The sequence below is a fragment of the Oncorhynchus tshawytscha genome, linkage group LG31, assembly GCF_018296145.1.
Source record: "Oncorhynchus tshawytscha isolate Ot180627B linkage group LG31, Otsh_v2.0, whole genome shotgun sequence".
NCBI lineage: Eukaryota > Metazoa > Chordata > Actinopteri > Salmoniformes > Salmonidae > Oncorhynchus > Oncorhynchus tshawytscha.
In genome coordinates this window covers 4,759,517-4,775,777 of record NC_056459.1, presented here as the reverse complement: position 1 = coordinate 4,775,777, position 16,261 = coordinate 4,759,517, and the positions used below count along the sequence as shown (strand labels likewise).

The window sequence follows — 16,261 nt, the reverse complement described above, 5'->3', positions numbered from 1 at the left end:
TGTTGTCCTGTTGGAAGGATACCCTTCATCCCAGTCTGAGGTCCTGAGTGCTCTGGAGCAGGTTTTCATCAAGGATCTTTCAGTACTTTGCTCCGTTCATCTTTCCCTCGATCCTGACTAGTCTCAGTTCCTGCCGCTGAAAAACATCCCCACAGCATGATGCTGCCACCACCATGCTTCACCATAGGGAAAGGGCCAGGTTACCTCCAGATGTGACGCTTGGCATTCAGGCCAAAGAGTTCAATCTTGGTTTCATCAGACCAGAGAATCTTGTTTCTCATGGTCTGAGGGTCTTTAGGTGCCTTTTGGCAAACTCCAAGCGGGGTGTCATGTGCCTTTTTTACTCTGAGGAGTGCCTTCCGTCTGACCACTCTACCATAAAGGCCTGATTGGTGGTGCTGCAGAGATGGTTGTCTTTCTGGAAGGTTCTCCATCTCCACAGAGGAACTCTGGAGCTCTGAGTAACCATCACCTCCTTGACCAAGGCTCTTCTCCCCCAATTGTTCAGTTTGGCCAGGCGGCCAGCTCTTGGAAGAGTCTTGGTGGTTCCAAACTTCTCCCATTTAAGAATGCTGTAGGCCACTGTGTTCTTGAGGACCTTCAATGCTGCAGACATTTTTTGGTACCCTTCCCCAGATCTGTGCCTCGACATAATCCTGTCTCGGAGCTCTACGGACAGTTCCTTTGACCTCATGGCTTGGTTTTTAGTCTGACCTTCACTGTCAACTGTGGGATATTATATAGACAGGTGTGTGCCTTTCCAAATTATGTCCAATCAATTGAATTTACCACAGGTGGACTCCTCCAATCGATCAATGGAAACAGGATGCCCCTGAGTTCAATTTCGAGTCTCATAGCAAACGGTCTGAATAATTATGTATATAAGGTATTTCAGTTTTTATAAATTGGCAAATATTCCTTAAAACCAGTTTTTGCCTTGTCATTATGGGGCAGTGTGTGTGTAGGTTGAGAATTTTATTTGATCAATTTTAGAATAAGGCTGTAACGTAACATTGTGGAAAAGTGAAGGGGTCTGAATACTTTCCGAATGCACTGTACGTAAACAAATCAAATCTAAAATGATGCTCTGTGTAAAGAATTAAGGGCCCTTTGCCGTCCGTTTCATTTTCCTCATGACCATTACCACGACTTCAAACTTCTGTGGCGATAACCTTCGATATAAGATAGTAGATCATCTTAGCACGTTGTCTGTAAATTATGCATTTCCTCATTAGCCCGCCGATAATGGAACAAACAGTGACTCAGATGTTGTCTCACAATTAGTGTAATTACCTGCAGTTGTGAGGTGTTGTTGTCTCAGGATCAATTAGCGATAACGATATGCACAAAACACACTAGTAATTTCGCTCATCATCCCATCCAGCATTAATGAACAGAATCCAATTTAAAACAAGCGGGCACACAATGCAATTTGCAGCCCAATCAATCTCTTGGAAATATCATGCGCATCTTTTTCCACTCAATTAGAATCAACAAGAGGACTCAAATCATGATAAATGTAGTATTGTGCTCGAGAACAACTGTGTAAACAAACAAGTTGAATAGGTGTGTGTGTTTATTTATATATATATATATACTGCTCAAAAAAATAAAGGGAACACTAAAATAACACATCCTAGATCTGAATGAAATACTCTTATTAAATTCTTCTTTACATAGTTGAATGTGCTGACAATAAAATCACACAAATTATCAATGGAAATCAAATTTATCAACCCATGGAGGTCTGGATTTGGAGTCACACTCGAAATTTAAAGTGGAAAACCACACTACAGGCTGATCCAACTTTGATATAGTGTCCTTAAAACAAGTCAAAATGAGGCTCAGTAGTGTGTGTGTGTGGCCTCCACGTGCCTGTATGACCTCCCTACAATGCCTGGGCATGCTCCTGATGAGGTGGCGGATGGTCTCCTGAGGGATCTCCTTCCAGACCTGGACTAAAGCATCCGCCAACTCCTGGACAGTCTTTGGTGCAACGTGGCGTTGGTGGATGGAGCGAGACATGATGTCCCAGATGTGCTCAATTGGATTCAGGTCTGGGGAACGGGCAGGCCAGTCCATAGCATCAATGCCTTCCTCTTGCAGGAACTGCTGACACACTCCAGCCACATGAGGTCTAGCATTGTCTTGCATTAGGAGGAACCCAGGGCCAACCGCACCAGCATATGGTCTCACAAGGGGTCTGAGGATCTCATCTCGGTACCTAATGGCAGTCAGGCTACCTCTGGCGAGCACATGGAGGGCTGTGCGGCCCCCCCAAAGAAATGCCACCCCACACCATGACTGACCCACCGCCAAACCGGTCATGCTGGAGGATGTTGCAGGCAGCAGAACGTTCTCCACGGCGTCTCCAGACTGTCAAGTCTGCCACATGTGCTCAGTGTGAACCTGCTTTCATCTGTGAAGAGCACAGGGCGCCAGTGGCGAATTTGCCAATCTTGGTGTTCTCTGGCAAATGCCAAACGTCCTGCACGGTGTTTGGCTGTAAGCACAACCCCCACCTGTGGACATCGGGCCTTCATACCACCCTCATGGAGTCTGTTTCTGACCGTTTGAGCAGACACATGCACATTTGTGGCCTGCTGGAGGTCATTTTGCAGGGCTCTGGCAGTGCTCCTCCTGCTCCTCTTGCACAAAGGCGGAGGTAGCGGTCCTGCTGCTGGGTTATTGCCCTCCTACGGCCTCCTCCACGTCTCCTGATGTACTGGCCTGTCTCCTGGTAGCGCCTCCATGCTCTGGACACTACGCTGACAGACACAGCAAACCTTCTTGCCACCGCTCGCATTGATGTGCCATCCTGGATGAGCTGCACTACCTGAGCCACTTGTGTGGATTGTAGACTCCGTCTCATGCTACCACTAGAGTGAAAGCACCGCCAGCATTCAAAAGTGACCAAAACATCAGCCAGGAAGCACAGGAACTGAGAAGTGGTCTGTGCTCACCACCTGCAGAACCACTCCTTTATTGGGGGTGTCTTGCTAATTGCCTATAATTTCCACTTGTTGTCTATTCCAATTGCACAACAGCATGTGAAATGTATTGTCAATCAGTGTTGCTGGACAGTATGATTTCACAGAAGTGTGATTGACTTGGAGTTACCTTGTGGTGTTTAAGTGTTCCCTTTATTTTTTTGAGCAGTGTATATCACACACTACCATTCAAAAGTTTGGGGTCACGTCGAAATTTCCTTGTTTTTGAAAGAAAAGTGTTTTTTTGTCCGTTTTAAAATAACATCAAATTGATCAGAAATACAGTGTAGACATTAATGTTGTAATTGACTATTGTAGCTGGAAACGGCAGATTTATTAATGGAATATCTACGTAGGCGTACAGAGGCCCATTATCAGCAACCGTCACTCCTGTGTTCCAATGGCACGTTGTGCTAGCCAATCAAAGTTTATAATTTAAAAAGCTAATTGATAGTTAGAAAACCCTTTTGCAATTATGTCAGCACAGCTGAAAACTGTTAGCTGATTTTTAAAGCAGCAAGAACCTTCTTTTGACTAGTTGAGTATCTGGAGCGTCAGTATTTCTGTGTTCGATTTAAAGGCTCAAAATGGCCAGAAACAAAGACCTTTCTTCTGAAACTCGTCGGTCTATTCTTGTTCTGAGAAATGAAGGCTATTCCATGCGAGAAATTGGCAAGAAACTGAAGATCGCGTATAACGCTGTGTACGACTCCCTTCACAGAACTGCTCAAACTAACAGGGATGTAAAGAAATGTTTGCACAAAATTTGTTTTTTTGTGAGTATGAAACATTTCTGGGATTTATTTCAGCTCATGAATCAACACTTCACTTGTTGGATTTTTACATTTTTGTTTTGTAAACCAAGATTGGTTGAGTCAATGCATTGTCACACTCTGGCTGGGGCTAGGAAATTGAGTTGGAAATTGAAAATCATGTTGTGTGTTGTTTTGTTTCTGGTCTGATTAGGTGAAGGCCCTCTGTTTTGATAGGACTTCCTCTGCAATGGTAACTATAGTAACAGAGTAGTACTACTAGTAGAAAACCTAAGCCTCTTGTAGGACGTCAATACGACTCAATTTCATTGGTCTTGGCCCACTGTTCCTCCTCGGAAGTATCAAATCAATATACGGCAGCGTACCCAAACCATAACTCTTACACATCCCCCATTTTATGCCTTAGCTCTGACGGTACAATGTATTTTCCATCCATGGGCTTTGCAGCAGTGCTATATTTCCACTTCTTTGAATGACTTCAATATGCAGCCGCCAGTTGCCATCCCCTACCAGTGTCATCGAGCATCAGTCAAAATCAAAATCAGTGTTTCCCCATCTGACCGCCTCGATTGCCAAGATTTCCCCCCTTTTGATGCAACCACAAGATAGCCTCCGAATTTGACTTTAACGGAGCTGTCGTTAAAATTGCATTAAAGCATATTAAGGCGTAATTAGATATTAGTACCTAATCTTGTGTAATTACAAAGACTAAGTCGCGGCGGCGAGCAAAGAGAGTGGTGTGGTAAATGAGTTATGTACACATTCGACTGATACCGTATGTGTAATCAGTAAAGAGGTGCACTGACATATGTAATCAGAAGAGGAAAGGGGAAGATTAAAGGGTTGACGACTATTGAATCACACACCCCTGTCATGGAGCAGTGGCTTGACTGAATTAGAACATGGTGATCCAATGGCCTCCACTTCAGACAGACCAAGAGATGCAGCTGTAGATACGAGACAGTTGATCTGTATCCCAAATGGCACTGTATTCCATATGTATTGCACAATTTTTATATATATATGGAATAGAGTGCCGTTTTGGACAGACCCTTTGTGTTAGACGGTCTTTGGATTGCAGTCAAAATGAAAGCATCCAGCAAAATGTTGTATAACGTAACTGTAGGGAAATGGTGTAGCCTGCACCAGTGTTGGTTCTATTTAAAGGTTCACCTCTGCAAGAGCATGCTGTAAGAAGGATAGCAGTATTTTATTGTAGTACTAAATGTTGTTTGATGTATCACCAAGTGCTATAACAGCCTTCACTCTTCTAGGAAGGCTTTCCACTAACTGTTGGAACATTGCTGTGGGGTCTTTCTACCATTCAGCCACAAGCAATAGTGAGGTCGGGCCCTGATTTATTTTTTTTTTTTTTGGGGGGGGAACTATTAAGCCTGGCTCGCAGTCGGCGTTCCAATTCATCGCAAATGTGTTCGATGGGGTTGAGGTCAGTGCTCTGCAAGCTTTACACTACTCAAGCTGACACTTTGCATTGTGCATGTTGATCTTAGGCTTGTGTGCGGCTGCCCGGAAATGGAAACCCATAACCTGGCCTCCACAATCAACCCAATTGAGATGGTTTAGGATGAGTTTGTCCGCAGAGGGAAGGAAATATCTACATAGGCGTACAGAAGCCTATTTATCAGCAACCATCACTCCTGTGTTCCAATGGCACATTGTGTTAGCTAATCCAAGTTTTATAATTTTAAAAGGATAATTGATCATTAGAAAACCCTTTTGCGATTTATGTTAGCACAGCTGAAAATGGTTGTGCTGATTTTAAAGAAGCAATAAAACTGGCCTGTAGGCGAGTTGAGTATCTGGATCATCAGCATCAGCAGTTCGATTACAGGCTCAAAATGGCCAAAATGGTCTATTCTTTTTCTGAGAAATGAAAGCTAGTCCATGTGAGAAATTTCCAATAAACTGAAGATCTCGTACAACGCAGTGTACTCTTCCCTTCAAAGAACAGTGCAAACTGTCTCTAACCAGAATAGAAAGAGTGGGAGGCCCCGGTGCACAACTGGCTGGGTTGTGTTTCGGAGGACGCACGGCTCTCGACCTTGGCCTCTCCGAGTCCGTACGGGAGTTTCAGCGACGAGACAAGACAAACTACCAATTGGATACCACAAAATTGGGGAGAAATGGGGGTAAAAGTGCCAGCATCGGTCTGCTGTGGTGTGTATATAGACAGCTTGGTAAATAGTGTAGTCTACAACCTATCGTGAGATACTCTACCTCAGGTGAGCAAAACCTCTAGACTTCCTCAATATTAGATTTTGTGCACCAGCTGTTATTTACAAATAGACACAGACCGCCACCCTTTGTCTTACCGGAGGCAGCTGTTTGATCTTGCCGATGGACTGAACCTAGCCAGCGACATGTTATCCATGTCGTCGTTCACGACTCTGTGAAACCACTTTAATATCTACCCGACCTACTTCCCCGATGTCTGTTCTTCGTGCAAATGATGGGGGTTTTGGCCTTGTCAGGTGTCTGAAGTAAATCCTTTGCATCCGACTCTTTTTTTTTTTTTAAAGAAGAAATCTTTGTCCAGTACGAGGTGATTAATCGCTGTTCTGATATCCAGAAGCTCTTTTCGGTCATAAGAGACGGTGGCAGAAACATTGTGTACAAAATAAGTTACAAATTACTCGAACAAACACACAATAGCACAATTGATTAAACGGCAGCCATCTCCTCTGGCTCCATTACTAGACCCATCAACAATGATGGTGAGAAAAGCATTGCGAGCGATAGGCCGACCAAAAAGGAACAAACGTATAGTAAGTGATCAGATTGCATCTGGAGAGCCACCTAATTGTATGATCATGTTGATCCTTTCACAATGGAAATGCTATATATGACATTTTTCCTCACGTCTCTGTGCTAGTTAATAAACAATGATTAGTAATTGGATACTGTAGATGGGCAGTGACTCTGAATTAGCATCCTGCTGAGGTTGCAGTGTGATTGTGCTGCTGATTATCCCTCTGCTACTGTGCTTGGCTTCATTAAGGATGAGGGCTGCATCCCCTTGAGAATGATGCCCCTATTTGCTCCAGTCAGAAATAGCATTAGCATCTAATTTGGAACCCATTGTAACTCATCTCAGCGCATAGCCCATCTCATTGCCATTTGGGAGCAGCACTTTACAATATCGTGCCTAGGTTACTGAGAGAGTCACATCATGGTCACCCATGTATTTGTAATGTGTGCCAGTAAGCCAAGCACTAGTAAAGGATGATATACACAGTAAGTTGTGAATGTTAACTCTTGCATTTATTTAGACAACAGTGGGCCACATTAAATGGGCTTGTGGGCCGGATCTGGCTCGCGGTCCACCAATTTGAGACCCCTGTTATAGAATGGTCTATTGATAAGGATGTGTGTGCTGCATGTTGTGAATTATTGCACATGTGGAGGGTAACCAGAGACATTCAGTAGTCTATACCCCCCCACACAAACACACACAGCTGTGTCTGAAGGTTTTACCTGAGAACTATCTGCAGTTCACAGCCAGCCCAGCTCTTACTGTAGATCCCATGTACGTTCACTGACTAGTCGTTTGGAGAGAGTTGTGAGATGGAGAGAAAGTGAAGTTCATTTTGTGCTTTTGTGCCCCTGTCCTCACCCACAGAGCAGTAATTAGCATGGCTTTTGGTTCACACGTAAAAAGGGACAGGTCCCGCAGGGGTGTGTGTGTGTGTGTACACGTGCACTCTAAGCCCCCATTCATCAAAGCAGTGGTTGACTGTGCCAGGCCATAGCTGTAGATTAATCTGCCTGCAGCCCCACACAGAGACCCGCACTCCCCCTGCCCATTATTCTAACGCTTGGTCCGTGTGTGTGCACACTGTAGGTTTGTATCCATAGATTTAAGAATATGCTGACTTGAATACATACGGTCTTTTACAGCATCTGTACCTGTTTTTTTTTTATAGGGGGTTGCCTTTTTCAACAGTAACTAATATTTGGGTGAGAAGGAGGCCTCATTCAGGCAGGTTTGCGGTAATGGTATAGAGGGGTGGACAGTGAGAGGGCAGACCTAACACCGCCAGCCAACAAGCTACAGGGGAGACCAACTGGAGAGTGGGAGGGGAATTTTAAATCCAATCGATATAGTGCAACTGAAGAGGCAGAAGTGCCTTAAGTCATTTTTGTCAGTCAGTTGGCCAAATATAAGTGAATACAGGAGATGAAGTAAAAAGGAAACTTTGTTTTGTTCTCTGGCAGTGTTCCAATCACAGATGGTCTAGAGACTCTAGAGGAAAGGAAATTGAAATAGAATCCCTCTTACCTTTGCTGGGGTCCAAGAGTGCTCTGTGTGTGTGTGTGTGTGTGTGTGTGTGTGTGTGTGTGTGTGTTAGGGATGGGCACGGTTAATCGAATATCGAACAGACGTTAGTATTCGATTACTTCAGTGAGTGTTCAGTGAAAAAGCTTTGTCTAAAATGAAATGATCCTTGTGACACTTTTACCTACAAGGATATACCATGACATTTGAAATTCTTAATTTAACAAAGCAAACTTGAATGTAGTTTATGAAACGTTGAGTTGAGCTACTGCTGCGCATTTGGCCCTCCAGGCTGTTCTGACATCGGTATGCTATTTTCCCTACTTTAAACGGCAATAACAGGCGCTCGCCTGTCAGCGGTTCCACTAGACCTGAAACTGATCAATGCAAAACACCTTTTTTGTAACAATCACTTCTATCATGGCAAAAATCAGACTTCTCTTTTGCTGTTGCTTACAAATTCCCGGAGAAATCACTGTCCTCGGTTTACCTCAGCCATGTGCATTTGCGTCATTCTGATTGGTTGAGACAGTCGAGCAATTTTTTATTTAAAGAAAGTTTCGACAAAAGGAAATCACAAAAACTGAATCGTGAAATAATTTCAAATGCCTATCCCTAGTGTGTGTGCCTGTGTGGGAGGACTGCTTGGTGACATAGTATAGCTATCTGCCTTTACCACAAATAGTATAGCTAATCTAATATAGCTAATCTTTTGACATTTCTTTTGAACCACTCTCTAAATTCAACCAAGTTACCTGCCATGACGTGACCCATTAGGAAATAGTTACTCCAACCCCAACACTGTATCAATTGTCCACCATTTTGGAGACACTGCCTTGTCATAGCACTCCACTCAACCCCAAGTTGTCTATTCAGTCCTCAACAAGTCTCCTCTTTTCTCATTTTATGAACTTTTTTTCCCCTTTTTTTCTTTCTTCAAATCCACTCCTAGTCCCTCTTAACTTTCTCTCACTCTCTCTCTCCATCTCATCCCCTCTTCTCTCTCTTCAGGCATTCTCCCCTCATCCTCTACTCCTCTGTGCTCTCTCTGCCTGGCCATGCTACACTGCTCTGTGTATTAATTGTGGTTTGATAAATTCCCTACTGTGGCTTTGTGGGATTGTGGAGTCAATGACTCAGAACTGCAGCGGCGAGAAACTCCACAGAGGCGTTTCGCCCGGCTGCTACCGGAAGGAGAGGAAAGGAGCTATGTTGGCACCGCCGCCAAGAAACTAGCAGCTTGACTCCAAATTGCTCTCATCTTGAGGCATCTTAAGCGGGCCGCCTTTTAACTCTGAGATATTGATAATTAAAGATGCGTTATTATAGCAGCTGTTTAGTCATTGATCTGGAAAGCTTTATCTCTCATACATCCTGTATGGTTGTGTTTGTTTATAGAACCGATAGCCATGAGGTAAAGCTAAAGAGGTGCCTCTGTTGCCAAGCAGATTTGCGTAGGATTTCGGATGAGGTGCCAAGTGATGGTTGGTCATTATTTATAGACTCCTCAGGTGATCCTTTTACAGTCACTTTGTCGTTCTAGTTCTCTCTCACGTCCCATTTTACTGGCCCTCATAGGTTCTCCTGTCTATAGTTAGCTACTCTGTAATGGGCATCATTAAAACCGTAGCTGGCATTTCAACATATTTTATTTATTTTTTACACTTTTGCCATTCTTTGGCCATAGTCACCCACAAATACCAAATACACAGACTACTTTAGCTTTGTTAACTGCTCACTGTGTGTTGAGGCATGGTTGCATAAGGTGTAAAACTGCAATAAATCACCAAAAGTTACTTTCTCACAAGACATTATAGCCAACGATGCTTTCACACAACACCCCTTGTCAACAAAAAAAATCAATCTTGAATAGTGAGCCGCGTCACAGGTTAAAAAAAAAGTGAATATACAAAGGCGTTAAGGAACAAGTCGTTATGAAATCCCATCAAATCTAGAGTATGTAATGACTGCAGTAAGTACAGTACTGTTGGAGCTCGGGATGAAAGAGGGAGAGCATGTGACAGTCACGCCACCATAGCCCTGCTTTGAGACCATGAACCAGGTAAAGTTAGCAGGCTGCCAGCCAATCAGGAGGAGCAAATCAGAGGCCCGAGTCATTAGGGTAAACGAGCGAGGGGGATTTACAGGAGTCGGGCTAATGCATAGTAATCGGCAGGAATTATTTTCTATCTAGCTCCCCAATCCCGCACATTGCCACAAAGGCCTTCCACAACGAGTCTAATTAATTAGACTCTACTTTCTCCACTGCATTTCTATCACTGGCCAAAATCACCTACTTTCTAAGAAATTATATTGAAGATTAAATTAGGGATTTTAAAATCAAGGTCTCCCAGAAGAAGGTGCCTATGGGCGAAATACGATTAATAATTATGCTAAAGTGCATTATGTAGCCAGATGAAGACAGTTTCAAGGAATAAGTGAGTCATCGTTGGCTGCTTCCTGCTAGCATACCCAAGCATAAATTGAATAACATGTATTGAATGGTTAGAGGATAGAGAATTATCTATTCATAGATTGAGAATAAAGTCACCTTGACAATGTCTATGCATAATGGAAATGGAAAATGGGATATTTCTTGTGCTGCTTATTGTATGTAACAGTGCAGTTGAAGGCAGCATTCAGAGAGAGCGAGTCCTTTTTGTTCAGTTATGCTTTAGTTCACTTTGAGGTACTACTGAGATCCTTTTCCAAACAATGTTTATCAATTTCATTAAATATTTATTCTGTAAATACACTGACTGGACAAAACATTAGGAACACCTTCCTAATATTGAGTTGCACCCTCAGAACAGCCTCAGTTTGACGGGACATGGACTCTATAAGGTGTCAATGTTGGCTGGATTTAATTTGGGTGGTGGACCATTCTTGATACACATGGGAGATTTGAGTGTGGAAAAACCCAGCAGTGTTGCAGTTTTTGACACATCAGTTCCAGTTCGCCTGGCACCTACTACAGTAACCCATTCAAAGGCACTTAAATCTCTTCTTGTCCGTTCACCCTCTGAAATGCACACATACACAATCCATGTCTCAATTGTCCTCCCCTTCATCTACATTGACTGAAGCGGATTTAACTGTAACGTTAATAAACAAGGACCATAGACTAACCAGGTGAATCCAGGTGAAAGCTATGTCATGGAAAGAGCAAATGTTTTGTGTACTTGGTCTTCCTTGTGCCCCTTTTATGGTGTTTGCTTTGGGTGGGTGAGATGGGGGAGTCTGTTTATCTCATGAGGAGGGGTTGAGTTTAACCTCTCGCTCTCTCGCTCTCTCCAGGGCGGGCTCTGATGAGATTGACAGACAGGAAGCTGGAGCGAATGGGCATCATGCAGGAGGGCCAACGGCAGTACATCCTCCAGCAGGTCCTGCAGCTCCGCGTCAGAGAAGAGGTCCGCACTCTGCAGCTACTCACGCAAGGTACAACTCTCCCCATGGTAGCGTCTCAAATGGCACCCTATTCCCTATGTAGTGCACTACTTTTCTCCAATGGTAGGAACAGTAGGGTGACAATTGGGATTGCACCTCTGTCAATGGCCATGATGGAGCCGGTGTGACCAGCTTTACAGTGATAGCCTATGAAACGATAGGTCATTTCACTCACCCGATTGCATGGTCGTGCGGCTTTACATTCAATTGGTTTTAATTGTTCTCTCGGCACTCTTTGTGGCCAAAGCCAGCCACCTGCACCAATCAACACTACAGCCAATTTACAGTATGTGTGTATGTCTCCCCATCTCAGATCGTCCAATCACAACACTGACCCCCTACACCCTGACAGCCAGTCATTCTTAGTGATTCGTCTCTCCTCAGCGTTCAGCACCACTCATCACCCACATCACCTGTAACTAAAATCATCATCATCATCCCCATCAACTTGTCTCTGGATCTCAATACAGAACTCCTTTTGCTTCAGGGGCGAAATCCAAATACCGGGAAACTGTTCGCGTCTCAAATTCTTGTGGTGTTTCTCTTTGATGCTCCTTTCTTGTTGCCACTGGTTTCTCCCTTGCCACTGGTTGAGGGAGAGCATGATGCTACACTACTGCTGGGGGAGCGGGGCCCCTTGTGTCCCTAGAAAGGCTGAACTTGTGCTACTAGAACTGCTGCTGTGGGAATTAGAACGGGGAGGGAGAAATGGGGAGTGGAGTGGAAAGGAGGAAGTGTGAAATGAAGGGAAGGAGCTGGTCAAAGGAGAACTAGATTTACTGCGGGAAGGGCCGGGTGGGTCATTTAGTGGGGGAAGCGAACACTGAACTAAGATAAGAGACGGAGAGAGCCTTGAACAGAGGAGAGCTGTTGTATTTTAGACACTTTTTTTTTGGAATAAAGGTGTGGGAAGGCAAGACCTAACGGTCAGGGAAGTTGTGGGAAATGACAAAAGGGCAGCGTGAAAGAGGAGTTTGTGAGAAAAGGAGAGACTGGAAATGAGGAGAGCGGTGGTGTAATTATTGCAGTGTGCCCAGGCAGAATTAGCCAGACGGACAGTGATTAACCTTAAAGGAGCAGTGGGCCATGGGAGGAAAATAATTAGATTCCGCTCCCCTCTCATCGTCTCCACGCAGAGGGAGGATTCTGAAGGACAGTTTGGTAAAGTGGCATTGTTTTCCAAAACTGGGCCATTCCATTACATATACTTTCATAACATTGTTTGTTTGTTCACATTCAAGTACAGTGCCTTCAGAAAGTATTCATAACCCTTGACTTATTCCACATTTTGTTGTTACAACCTGAATTCAAAATAGATTCAATACTGAACCAGATTTTTTTTATCCTGAAAAACACCCCAGTCCTTAACGATTACAAGCATTCCCATAACATGATGCAGCTACCACTATGCTTTAAAATATGGAGACTGGCACTCTGTAATGTATTGGATTTTACCCAAACAACACAATACTTTGTATTCAGAGAAACAATTAGGTTAGTATTGTGGAGTAACTACAATGTTGTTGGTCCATCCTTGATTTTCTCCTATAACTGTTTTAAAATCACCATTGGCCTCCTGTTGAAATCCCTGAGTGGTTTCTTTCTTCTCCGGCAACTGAGTTAGGAAGGACCCATGTATCTTTGTAGTGACTGGGTGTATTGATACACCATCCAAAGTGTAGTAACTTTACCATGCTAAAAGGCATATTCAATGTTTACTTTTATTTTTACCCATTTACCAATAGGTGCCCATCCTTTGCGAGGCATTGGAAAACCTCCCTGGTCTTTGTGATTGAAATGCACTGCTCGACTGAGGGACCTTACAAATAACCATATGTGTGGGGTACAGAGGCAGTCATTCAAGAATCATGTTAAACACAGGCCTCCCGGGTGGTGCAGTGGTCTAAGGCACTGCATCGCAATGCTAGCTGTGCCACCAGAGATTCTGTGTTCGAGCCCAGGCTCTGTCGCAGCCGGCCGCGACCGGGAGGTCCATGGGGCGACGCAAAATTGGCCTAGCGTCGTCCGGGTTAGGGAGGGTTAGGCATATCCTTGTCTCATCGCGGATTTACCGCCCAAATAGGTCCACAGACGATGCAATCTCAACCACACTGCACACTCTGGACAAGAGGAACACCTATGTGAGAAGGCTGTTCATCGACTACAGCTCGGCATTCAACACCATAGTACCCTCCAAGCTCGTCATCAAGCTCGAGACCCTGGGTCTCGACCCCGCCCTGTGCAACTGGGTACTGGACTTCCTGAAGGGCCGCCCCCAGGTGGTGAGGGTAGGCAACATCTCCACCCCACTGATCCTCAACACTGGGGCCCCACAAGGGTGCGTTCTGAGCCCTCTCCTGTACTCCCTGTTCACCCACGACTGCTTGGCCACGCACGCCTCCAACTCAATCATCAAGTTTGCGGACGACACAACAGTGGTAGGCTTGATTACCAACAACGACGAGACGGCCTACAGGGAGGAGGTGAGGGCCCTCGGAGTGTGGTGTCAGGAAAATAACCTCCCACTCAACGTCAACAAAACTAAGGAGATGATTGTGGACTTCAGGAAACAGCAGATGGAACACAGCAGATGGAACCCCTATCCACATCGATGGAACAGTAGTGGAGAGGGTAGCAAGTTTTAAGTTCCTCGGCATACACATCACAGACAAACTGAATTGGTCCACTCACACAGACAGCATCAGGAGAGGAGATAGGAGGCTGAAGAAATTTGGCTTGTCACCAAAAGCACTCACAAACTTCTACAGATGCACAATCGAGAGCATCCTGGCGGGCTGTATCACCGCCTGGTACGGCAACTGCTCCGCCCTCAACCGTAAGGCTCTCCAGAGGGTAGTGAGGTCTGCACAACGCATCACCGGGGGCAAACTACCTGCCCTCCAGGACACCTACACCACCCGATGTTACAGGAAGGCCATAAAGATCATCAAGGACATCAACCACCCGAGCCACTGCCTGTTCACCCCGCTATCATCCAGAAGGCGAGGTCAGTACAGGTGCATCAAAGCTGGGACCGAGAGACTGAAAAACAGCTTCTACCTCAAGGCCATCAGACTGTTAAACAGCCACCACTAACATTGAGTGGCTGCTGCCAACACACTGACACTGACTCAACTCCAGCCACTTTAATAATGGGAATTGATGGGAAATTATGTAAATATATCACTAGCCACTTTAAACAATGCTATCTTATATAATGTTACTTACCCTACATTATTCATCTCATATGCATACTTATATACTGTACTCTATATCATCGACTGCATCCTTATGTAATACATGTATCACTAGCCACTTTGTTTACATACTCATCTCATATGTATATACTGTACTCGATACCATCTACTGTATCTTGCCTATGCTGCTCTGTACCATCACTCATTCATATATCCTTATGTACATATTCTTTATCCCCTTACACTGTGTGTAAGACAGTAGTTTTGGAATTGTTAGTTAGATTACTTGTTGGTTATTACTGCATTGTCGGAACTAGAAGCACAAGCATTTCGCTACACTCGCATTAATATCTGCTAACCATGTGTATGTGACAAATAAAATTTGATTTGATTTGACTAGCGACTCCTGTGGCGGGCCGGGCGCAGTGCACGCTGACCAGGTCACTAGGTACAGTGTTTCCTCTTCCGACCTTTCTAGCTGTTAATTTTTTATTAATTTGTAAACATTTCTAAAAACATAATTCCACTTTGATATTATGGAATGTTGTGTGTGAGGACCAGTGACACACAATCTACATTTTAAACACAACAAAATGTGGAAGAAGTTGGTGTGAATACTTTCTGAAGGCACTGTACATGGATGTTCAAAGTGGATCCTCGGTGGGTCCAAGCCTGATGTCTTTGCTGTCAATCTCCATAAATGGAGTTTGCACAAATACCAACTGCATCAGTTACAGGAAAAATCCTTTCATTTTACAGTGTTAAATAAAATGTATCATTTATCAAAATTGTGGAAATCTATTGCAGCTCCAAGTCCACTACAAAATCCTCAATACAATGGTCTCTAGAGTATCACAGTATCAATCATAATACCCATAAAACCTAGCGGTCAAACAGGGACAATATTCCAATTGTTTTTTCCACCATTCATTTTTCCCATAGGTGTTTTTGGAAACACTTGACATAAGGGCTGTGTTTCGTGTAGTCTGACCCTTACGTGATGTTTTGATAACTATGTAAATCTCTCTAGGACAACGTGACTAATATAGTCGCTTGTATTTACCCCCCAAAAAAAAAAAGCTATGCTAATTAGCTGCTAATGTGGCCATCATAAAGAACTACAAATACCATAGATGATCTGGATGAGACCGATGAATCGAGGCCAAAGTAAGAATCTCTAACTATCTAATTGGCTACATTTCTTTAAATGGACAATTCTATGAACTGTCTTATGCAAGTTTTAAATTGACACAATACCTCCTTAAATTAACAAAGGTATCAGCTAGAGATAACATTCAGAAGCTTGCAGGGATTTGTAGTTTTTGCATGATGCCTACTTTGATGCTAATTAGCTTTTTCGAATCAGAGTAAATGGAGCCAAGTATATTGATAAGTCACCTTGTCATAGTTTTAAATGGTTATCAATACGTCATGCCAGGGTAAGCCTTCACGAAACACAGCCCTAATTTTAAAGTGTTTTTTCCCTATGGTGGAAAAATGATTTAGAACCATTTCCCTGTTTGAACGCTAGGTTTGATGGATATTATGACACCTCCA

General features: G+C 43.9%; 1 protein-coding gene across 5 annotated transcripts in view; it reads left to right on the top strand.

The window, feature by feature from the left end:
* Positions 1 to 16,261, top strand: part of LOC112229931 (sterile alpha motif domain-containing protein 12) — a 102,171-nt gene that overhangs the window by 32,831 nt on the left and 53,079 nt on the right. For 2 of the 5 annotated variants that reach the window (XM_024396082.2, XM_024396084.2), the window contains exons 4-5: positions 11,358 to 11,498; positions 11,821 to 12,283. In XM_024396082.2, coding sequence (XP_024251850.1) covers positions 11,358 to 11,498; positions 11,821 to 11,873 — 194 coding nt within the window. In that variant the 3' untranslated portion in view covers positions 11,874 to 12,283. Of the gene's footprint in view, positions 1 to 11,357; positions 11,499 to 11,820; positions 12,284 to 16,261 lie in introns of those variants that run through there. The other 3 variants (XR_006080550.1, XM_024396081.2, XM_024396080.2) reach the window with 2 other exon arrangements.